The 10,748-nt window shown below is 45.5% G+C and overlaps 1 protein-coding gene across 1 annotated transcript in view; it reads right to left on the bottom strand.

Moving 5' to 3' along the window:
* NTN4 (netrin 4) overlaps positions 1-10,748 on the bottom strand; it is a 44,551-nt gene that overhangs the window by 13,066 nt on the left and 20,737 nt on the right. Inside the window, 2 exon segments of the mRNA XM_008636558.1 lie at positions 3,043-3,231; positions 4,282-4,408. Of these exon segments, the coding sequence (XP_008634780.1) occupies positions 3,043-3,231; positions 4,282-4,408 (316 nt within the window).

Here is a 10,748-nt window from a genome sequence, read left to right as displayed (position 1 = left end):
AACATGAAAATGTCTCATTTTTCAGGTACACACCTACGCCTGAGCAAATACTGTATACAGTCTTTGCCTACAAGAATCTTTTAAGTATCCTTAAAGATTATCGCTTAACAACTCCTTTATTTACTTTGACCTAGGTATTTTTAAATTTTCAGCGGTTGAACAATAATGGTGTCTTGAGCCAGAAGCAAACAGGCAATGCCATGGCCTTCCCAAGAAAAAATAATAGGGCTCCACGCACGTCCCTTGTTATTGCAGACCATGGCATGGTCCTTGGAAATGTTCCAGGCATAGGCTGCAATTGATCTTATATAATTTAATTTAACAGTCATTAGTCATTTTCTATGGTCCTGCAGCTGCCATCTCCCCCATGGGATGCTGGGTCCCTGGGTGCAGGGAGCATTCCTGGCAGCAGGAGACCAGAAGTGAAAAGGTGAAGGGGTCTTAGGGAGGAGTGCATTCGTGAGGGTTTGAAAAGCCCAGAGAGAAATCATCTGGGAGTTTGTAGTAACAGGGTCTCTGAAAAGAAAGCATTCAGATAATCCCTATATTTGTGGAATTCAGTTTGTACTAGGAGAAGTTGTCTTCCTCAGATACTTGAGGGAGTATCATGCTCTGCAATTCATAAATGTGGACAAAAAAAAAAGCAATGAAGTAGATGTATTTGATACAGAAGGTAAATAAATGTAAACTTTTTCTGACTATACTCAAGAGTATCTTACAGTTCTTGTTAAATATATGTTATCTTTGGCTTTTAAATACCAGAGTTCATGAATACCTAGTGGTCCATACAGCTGGATTGTTGCATGAAAGAGTAATGGGGGCACACTTTTTTTTTTTTTTTTTTTTTTTTTTTTTTTTTAATGTGGAAAGTGGAATGCCATGGGCCAGTGATTCAGAGATTAATGCAGAAAGCCAAGAGAACCAAGAACTGGCATATGTCAACAAAAATACTCATTAATCATCTAATATCCACAGCTTCCTCTGGCTCATAAAGGCAGGGAGAAACTTTTTAATCAAGAACCCTGGAATTTGGCTAATGTATAGCTAATGACGTGATGTACTCCCTGACTTCTTTAGCAGTGGCCTGACTTGCACACAGGCACATGCACAGGGTTGGCAGCCTTCCCTTCGAGCTGGGGCTGTTTTTGCAGCAGTATGTCCTGTGACCTCTTGTTTCCGTCTGGCTTTGCAAGGAAGGAGGCTCTGTGCTGGCCAGCCCAGGAGGTGCCATTTGACTTTCTCTTGAACCCTGCAAACAGCCACAGATTATGGACTGGGCATTCTGGCACAAGGACGAGCCTACAGTGAGTCCTTCATGAAACTCCATCCTCTCAATGGACTGAATGTGGTGACAGAGGAGATGGAGGCCGCTTTTACTGCTTTCAAGGTGAAGGGCGGTGTTTTTAGGTGTCCAGAAAATTGCACTCAACTCGGTGCCAAAACTTCACTTGTCTTCAATGGCCTCAGCTTCCCTGACGGGAGCTGGACCATAAAGTATAGCAGTAATTATAACCCTAGCAAAGGTAGCAGAACCACAGTACAATGATGTTTCAGAGCTTGAGGGTCCCATGCAGAATTTATTTCAATCTTCTGTTCTGCATTATCTACCAGCAGTCAATTAATCCTATTAGTTCTTTTTTTATTCAGCAAGGATGAATCAATGAGTTAGAAAAAACCATATAGCCTCTGCTTTGGGTCTAAATGCAATACTTAAACCTGTCTTTTTACTAATGAGACTCCAACCCAAAAGTTCATTGACTAAGTTCTGGCAATAATTAAGGAGAAAAAGCATCTGATGTTTCAGAGGAGACTTAGAACTTTGATGTATACAAGTAGGTAATGAACCTTTTAAAGTCATTAAATTCACTTTTTAAAAAAAATAATTGTGTACAGCAGCGAAGTAATTATTTACACAAGCAATGGGGAACTGTGATCAATTCTATTTCCACAGAGAACTAGGCTCGTAAGACAGGCAGTTCAGCTGTTGCTGCCCCTCCTTGCAATGAGTTAAAGGTGGAGAGGAGGAGGACCCCTGCAACAAACTGGTGGGGCTGCTGGGAATCTCATGAGGATGACATGCAGCAAGGGAGAGGGACAAAACCAGTTGTTCCCCATGAGACCTCAATGAAAAAAGTGAAACCTCACCACCCTCCCAGCCTGGGGTGCAGCTCCCCGCTGCAGGAGGGTTTCCTCTTCCTTTACATGCAGGTACTTCTCCCTGAGAGGAGAGAGATGTGCTCAGTGTCTCCTCAAAAGACACAGGCAGGGTGTCAGCTGGATTTCTTTCTGTCACTTATGAAGGTCCCCCTCACAGTAAGTGAGTCAGCGAGGAGAAATGTGGTGAAGCCAGTGGGCAGCTGTAGGCTCAGAGAGGAGGGCATGCCTGCACCTCATATTTAGCTGACCAGTGTAATGTTCTCAGCATGATCTGGGGATCTGGAGTCCCCCATGGTGAGTCACCATCCTCACAGTGGTCCCTGGGGAGTGTGACTTTTGGATTGCTTCTTTGCATGGGAAAGATTTAATTTCACATGTGCCTGAATCAGTGCCTTTAGTCTTGCCTCCTCAGTGTCCCACCTCCTGGAATATCACTTAACTTGTTTTCCTGTCTGTCCTTCCATACCCACCTGCTGCTGCTGTGAACATGAACTGGTGGGCAATGCTATTTATCGGCTGCACCCCTGCTGGCTGAGGAACCTGATTCTGAGGTTGCAACAATCACCAAACAAGGAAAGCACGAAAACAAGATGCAGTTTTCCTCTCCAAAAATAGCAATAGGAGAAAGTAAATGAATCATCTCTCTTCCCCTGTCCTCAGGCTACAGGGATCCTTGGGATGGATTTATCAACAGCATCTGCAGACTTTCACCCTGCAAATATCACCACTGCTTTTTGCAAGTAGTATCACAAAGAGAATTCCAAGAGCTCCCTGTCCTTCACTGAAGCAAGAAGATTCCTCCAAGGAGGGGCAAGAAGATCTCACCTTTCATTTGATACCTTCCCACTTGAGAAGCCCTTCACTAGTACAAGGTGGCTGACTTACATTTGCAGGCGTCTGGGGCAGAGAAGGGCTTCCTGAGGTCGCGGTAGAAGCCCAGCTTGCAGCGCTGGCAGTGCTGCCCTTCTGTGTTGTGCTGACAGTTGTCGCAGACACCGCCACTGCGATTGCCCGATGCCAGCCACGCATCCATGTCAAAATGACAAGTGTCGGCATGCCCATTACACTTGCACGCTGAGGCAAAGCCAAAGAGAACAGAAAGACTCATTAAGGCAGTGACACATAGTGATTTAGAGAAAAGAGACACAAAAACTCAAACCACATTTTGGAATGGGGACTTGACCTATGAACCTGTTATTCATTCAGATGCATGAAGTATCACTACATTTTCATCCACACTTCCCAACATCTGGAGATAACATTTAAGTATTTTCTTTAATTCTTTTATTTCCAATACAGCTTTTCCAGTACAAGGGCAGCCACAGGTGGTGAGGCCAGGACAGAGAGACTCCTACATTCATGGGTCGTGCTGAGGAAGGATCTTTCCATCTCAGCTTTAGAAATCAGCACTGCCCTATACAACATGTGCCATGAGCATGCTGTCAGGATGTTCCCTGCAGCTGATGGAGAAAAAAGGCAGGTGGAGGAGAGGTGTGTGAGGGATGGTGTGGTTAGTCCTCAGCGCCCTTCTGACTAGACTGCTGCTGTTACTGAAGCAGACGGCCCCATGACGTCTGCATTCCCCTGCTTCCAGCACTCACCCTAAGTATCCTCCTTGGCACTGCACAACTAATCCTCAAACCTCCAGAGCCCAAGGCTCCTCCCACCCTCAGTGCCTAGGGGTAAGCAGAGCCCACATCCAGCAGCAGAAAGCCATACCTCCTGCAAACATGTTTGTCAGTGGTGTCTATGGAGGGGAAAAATCTGGCCCCTTGTCACCTCCTAGGTACCCTGGGCAGCCTGCAGTCTGCCCACAGCAGCAGACCATATCTCCAGGAGATGCACTTGGGTCCCAGAGAAAGGCCAAACCAACAGACATCATGGTCTCGTGAGGATTTCCACATGAGAGGCTGTGCAAACAGGGCTGTCCTTGCCACACAAACATGTGGTGGGTGCTGGGCAGGGGCGTGGCAGTGGCTCTTCACTCACTGAGCTGCTTGGAGACTACCACCCACCCACCCCAGGATGTGCTGCCTCTTGGACAGATGGGAGAGAGGCACGCATGGAGGAAGGATTTCACTCTGGCAGAGGCTCTGGAGACGCCGTTCCTGACTGGCTACTTACACTGACACTCTTTGGGGGCTCCGGTTTTGCCATCAGCAGCCTGCCAAGGCTGGTCATTGTAGAGCGGGGCGCAGTGCTGGCAGTGGGACCCTGCGGTGTTGTGCTTGCACATGCATTTCCCATGGACCTAATAGGGGAAAGAGAGCAAGGATCACCCACAGCAAAGGCCAGAGTCTCTGGGGCACAAACAATGCCCACACACAGGAAATAGCAGGCCAGCTACATGCTATTGCATTGACTAGAAAGAGGGATATAACATGATGTTCAGCCAAGGGCAAATATTCTGTAGTTACACTTTCAATTAGGTCAGTACGTGTAGATCTGCATGTCATGGTATTGTAGAATTGTACCTTTTTTTCTTCCTTTTTGAGATCTAAAAGGGTCTTTAGCAGTTTCCAGATGCAGCATGAATTTCCAGGAGAGATTAAAAGAAGCCAAGATTCAAAGCATCCTTGGGAAACACTGTAAAACCTTTCTCTTTTTCTCTCTCGTAAACATGAATACACCTTTGCAGTACTGCAGGAATAGCACCTACAATCTCAGCACCTAGCTCTGTATCCCCAGCCATCTCCAACACAAATAAGTATGAGAAAAAATAAAACCAACCCCCTGAAACATAAATATCTACTCATCCTAGGCAGAATTTTTGCCCCACAAAGGAAGAATCAAGGATAGCAGAAGGCCCATGACTGACTATACTCGGACATGTTCATGACAGATAATTTAACAGCTAGACAGCCCAGTGTAAGGGGGTAATTAGAGATGAAAAGCCAGCACAGCACACTTGGTGCCAGCTGCTCTGTCAGTCGCTGGCATTACTCACCCTATTGGCAAATGCAACGAAAACAGGATGTAGCCAGAGGGCATGAGCAGCCTGGCAGTGCATGGCTGCAACAAAACCAAGCTCTGCAGCAGCATGGCTCTGCTGGCAAGGCTGAAGGCCCTGCCTTTTCCCATGGAGCATGGCAGGTAGCTACCTACTGTAGTAATTTTGATATGTGCCTGTGCTTGTAGCTTTACTCTGCTCCACATTTTGCTTTTAAGTACATGGTTCAGCTTCTCCTGCTGCTCAGTAACGAGCTGGGGGCCTCAGTAGCCCTGTGCTCATGACACAAGTTGGCCATAAAGCCAATGGAGCTGCACCAGCTGCTGGCTGCTTTTGGCATCATGAGGAACACAGGATAGTTGGGGTGCCTGGTGATCCAGCCCGGAGCTGGGGCATGGCTTTAACTGCTGCTGGAAAGTGCTCCCTTCCACGCTGTTTAACTTGTGGTTTTACAAGTGCGCTGTTCCTAACTGCATGAATTGCTGCCGAGACCGCCACAAAAGGTTCCTTTGAAAAGCCTCAACAGTAAACAAAACAGAAGAGGACCTTGAACATGTTGTAAACAGCTCCTGCTTGTTACATATGTGCATGCACACACCACACACACTACTGGTGAATGATGACTTTCTGATTTATTCATTCATAATGAATAGATTTCAGCTGCTATCTCACAGGAGTCAAATGTAACCAGCACAGAAAAAATGTCAAAACTGACCTGGAAAGTCCTTCAAAGACTTTTCAGCAGAAATGAAAATAGCAATCTTTCAAAAACATTTAAAATTCATTCCTGCCTTGTTAAAATGTCAGATCATCAAACAATACAGAACAGCAACTGGGCTGTGTAAGCAATGGATAGGTACAGATGGAGTCAGAACGCACAAGCATCTAAGCCAAAGTGAAGATACTAAGCTAACATTGTTTTCTGTGCTATCTGGCCTCATCACAGGTATTAGTTGATCTCACTGCAGATGCTACTTGGTCTGTCTGGCTTACCGTATTGATATAAGCTTAAACGTGTGCTCATGTTTGAGAAGAATAAGAAGTAAATATAGAAAAGAAACAACAGATTTGGAGGCTATACTTAGTTCTCAAAGTGTGTCTTGTGTTTTCACATTTTCATTATTGCTACCACCAACAAAATATTCTTCAAACTCTCAGATGCCTCACTTTCCTAAATTACTGCTCTTCATTGAATTTCTCTCTCTCATATTTTTTAGACAAGATCCACACATAAACCAACGTTACAGATTCACTTCACACACATTTGAAAGCATACACACCTGCTTGGAAATAGAAAATGACTAAACCTGTACTGGTCATCTTGTGGTGGTTTTGATGGTGTCCTAACTCTTTGATGCCACTTTTGGTAGGAGTTTCTTGCAAGCCCTTTGGCCATTGAGTGGTTATGGCTAGACAGGTTGTACTAGCCTGAACCACATCTGTGACCACAGAAATCCTTCAGAAATCCTTCCTCACAGGACTGTCCCAGCTTTAAGGGTAGAGGGACCCACCAGACCCAGGACATACATGATCAGGAAGAGAAGGTGACCTGAAGGAGTCAGAGGGTGCCATGGTCAAAACCAGGGGGTCCTTTGGTGCTTTTGCAATCATGATGCCAAAGTGAGAAGGACGTGGGAGAAGAATTGCAAACAGAAATTGTCTCAGACATGGGGACCCTTGAGATTACTTTAGGGATGTGTGCTTCCCCTTCCTGTGCCCACAGCCTGTAGCCTCACCCTCCAAATTCAGCTTACTCCTTGCCAAAGCCATACAAAGAATCAGTGGGGACCCAATCAATCATCCAATGGCTGCTCAGCATTAATAATCCAAAAACTCATCTGAAACTCAGCAGCACCTCAGAAACCCTCAAAGAATTAAGCATCCCAAGACACCAGCAGAGAGCAAGGCAAAATGCCCCGCCAAGGAGCATTCATGGTTCCAAAGAGTAAGAGCTCAGATTTTCTGAAAACCCAAGTACAGTATAATAGAGCATGCTGCATTGCTGGAATAAAGGAAGGAGGGTGAAAATACAACAGAACAGAATCCCAAGAACCTACTGTTCCACCATTAATTTGGCATGCAGAGCTAATAAGTAAACCACTGAATAGCTGTGCACCAACATATTAATATTAATCTGTATGTGAACTCCAAAAAAAGAGGTTGTATGTAATTTAAAAACTGTTGCCAGGAGGAACGTGTTCCCCATCCTTATCATAACGATGCTGCTTTGCAGTTACCTTTCCTCAGGGTTTATCACAACCAGCCGCCATCAGCTGCTCCTTCCCAAGTGCAGATCCCACTGTGGATCCCACATGCCCTCTGCTCACCTGGGCAGGGCCTGGCATGGCTTTTCAGTAGCCCAGCCTGTGATGCACACTTCAATGCAAACCTGTGTGCCCCTGCTCGCTGCAGGGCTGGGGACTCATAATCTCAGTGGGATTCAAGTTTGGGTGAACACCTGCAGAGTTATGGGATGCAACGGCCTGGCTGACCCCGCTTCTGTATCAGAAGCACTACCCAGACTCCAATCTTTGGGAGTAAGCTTTGGAAAAGTCAGCAGGTTTCCCAATTCTGATGGTGCCGTGCCTTTACAGCCCTGCTACTTAAACAGGTTGAGAAAACTTTGCCTCTCCAAGGTCCCCTCAGGTCTCATAGTGGCCCCAACCCCTCTAGGCCAGGTAGAGCGTGGGGTGCAGACCCACTAATGAATAAGCAAAACAGCTAAATGGGCAGCTGAACCCAGTGAGCAGAGGGAAACAGAGTCTTTAACAGCTTGCTTCTAAGGCAACCATTCGCCCCAACCCCTCTAGGCCAGGTAGAGCGTGGGGTGCAGACCCACTAATGAATAAGCAAAACAGCTAAATGGGCAGCTGAACCCAGTGAGCAGAGGGAAACAGAGTCTTTAACAGCTTGCTTCTCAGTGCAACCATTCAGTTAGTACCTTCTTTTCCATATTCCTTTTTCACAGAAGTTTAATGAAAAGTCAGACCTAAGTGATTCAAAAATCTTGCCTCAAGCTGATGTATTTATTCTCTTAGAATAGCATTATAATGATTACCCCCAAAATAGCTCTGCTTTAAAAAGTCTCTCCAACCTAGCTTTATCCCATTGAAGAAAATATCTTCTTTCTTTTACATAATTCCAGCATGACAGAAAACATTTTTATGCATTGGAAACAAAAAAAAGGTGGATGGATACTAGCAAGCCCTTTCTTGCAGCCCATAGGTAGATGTGTATTTTTTTTAGTTATAAAGAAATACTATGAGAGCTAGAAATACGAGAAAGATAGGACAAGAAGGGGTAATAGAAAGAGAAGGGAAGTGGCAGCAGGTGAAAAACAGCCAACAGACTGCCTACACTGGGCAAATTAATGTCTGTAAGAGCTGTAGGAGGGCCACTTGCAAGACTGGTCTGCCATGCAAATACCCTGTCATGCCATGGAGCAGCTGGGAGACGAGGCTGAGAAACCAGCCCAGCAGCTCTGCTGGGACCCAAGGTAGACGGGGGAAATGACGTACCTGGCCTTCAGGATTTCTCCAGCATCTCAGCACCTTTGTGAAGGCAGAATGTGATCCCTGTGCATTGACAGGGGAAAGAGGACATATTTTCCTCCCTTTTCATTCACTTCAACTTATAGTTAACTGTAAGGCGTACCCACTAGGGTCATTATGGAGCATCACTAAATACACAGACACAATTCCCAGCATGTCTCACTCCTTTAAGCATTCACACGGCTCCTGACTCATTTAAGCAGCAAGGCCTTCTTATAACATTTTTCATTTTGTCATGGGGTCTTTATATCCCAGTTCACTTTCACACTGTTCCCCTTCTTAGCTTGACAGCCCCGTCGCAACGTCAGTCATTAGAGGGCACAATGCAAACAGTGTTACAAAAGTTGCCTTCTGTAAGATAAACGAGCGACTGATTTCTCCATACAAAGACAGTTGCTAGGGCATGCTTCCTTCCAGAGCCTTTTGTTGCCAAATGATAATCTTCCAGCGCTTCCTTTCGGATTGCAAATACATAGGGCTTTTTCTTTAGTCAAATCCTATAAAATACTTTCCCCCATATTTATCATGTTCCAAAATGTTGGGCAGTGACAAAGAATGCTGCACTGGGGGAAAAATGCTTTCAGTCACCTGTTATGAATTGATTTATATTGTAAGAACTCAGCCACTATGTGGAGTCCAACACAAATGCACACTAAAAGAAAATCAATGTCCCAAAGACCTGATAGCATAAACAGTCTAAATAGCTGGGAGGGGCAACTGCTTTTAATAGAATTTCCTTTTAGAACTGCTAAAACTGTATTTTTTTTTTTTTTCTCTCTCTCCTTTTTTTTTTTTTTTAATTTCATGGAAAATGGGCATGGTACCAGCCTGAGGGAAAATGGCAGCATTCACACTGAGTCTCTAGCCATAGCTTTTAAACTCTGTTGTGCTCAAACTGCTGTGCCGGTTTTAGAACCAATGCCTACTGGTGGCTGTCAGCACACGGGGAGGTATTCTTTTCCCAAAGCACCAGACAACCAAATTTATGCATGAGAAAATTCTCATATCCTATCTCGTTCTTGGGAGAGAATACAAAGCTTGTTGTCCAGGGTGTGGGGGCTGTGTGGTGGGTTTTTTTTAATTCCTTGTACAATAGGCTTCTGTCAGCGTTGCTCTGGAAGACCTTGAACATCTTTTGATGTCAGTAGCATGATAACAATGCCGGTGGGGTGTGGCCCGGGGGGGGGGGGGGGGGGGGGTGTGGAATATTCACCCTGCCTAACTACACAGAAGTGCTTCAGCAGAGTATCTTAGTCCACCCAGGATCCTGACCTTCATAACTATGGAAGGAGCCTGGCGAGATCAGCTGGCTAACTTGCACAAATCCAGATCCAGGGAGGGCCAAGGAGTCTCTGAGATGGATGAACTCCAGCTCTCACCTTGAGACAGAACTGCACAACCCAGGTGAGGTACCTCTGGGTTTGCTTTCCCCACTTTGGAGCCCTAAATTGCAAGATCCTACTTATTTCCAGGCTTGCACAACACTTGCCTCTCCTCTTGCATGACACTTGCCATAGCTGCAAGCAGGGATGCTTTAGCTGGTAAGAGGCCAAGCATGCACTACAACGGCCCCATGTGCGGAGGTACTGGCAAAGGGTGAGAAGTTCCTGTGCCACAGATCAGAGGAAAAAACAGTTTTCTCATGGCCACTGAAGATCAGGAGGGATCTCCTATATATGTGAATTCTTTTGTCTGCTCATATTTATGGTTTGCCATGTAATGCAGCTCACAAAGTGATCAACTGCTTAGCATGGTATGGTAAGACGTCTGTTTGTCCATGCATATCTTTTCCTGGGTATGCATTGGGCTGTTGCTGATGAGATTTGGGTAGTGACCCTTTGAATAAAATTGGGAGAAGTAGGAAAGAGAGAAAGTGTATCTGTATCAACCTGACAGTTGTCTGTTGCACACAAGTGTACAACAAGGGACAGTCAGGACTGTACTACCCACAAGGAGCAGCCCTTGCCATCCTAGGAAGGCAGCCAGGTCTTCTCTGTAGTCTTCCTGAGGAGCTTATGGAAGTATATCTTCCTCTAGAGCAGAAGTTCCACATGTATATTCAGAATTCACCTAAAGGCTGACATGGAATT

Source organism: Corvus brachyrhynchos, unplaced genomic scaffold, assembly GCF_000691975.1.
Source record: "Corvus brachyrhynchos isolate BGI_N302 unplaced genomic scaffold, ASM69197v1 scaffold56, whole genome shotgun sequence".
NCBI classification, from domain to species: Eukaryota; Metazoa; Chordata; class Aves; order Passeriformes; family Corvidae; genus Corvus; species Corvus brachyrhynchos.
The sequence above is the reverse complement of the archived record's forward strand: the minus strand, read 5'-3'. Positions and strand labels throughout refer to the sequence as shown.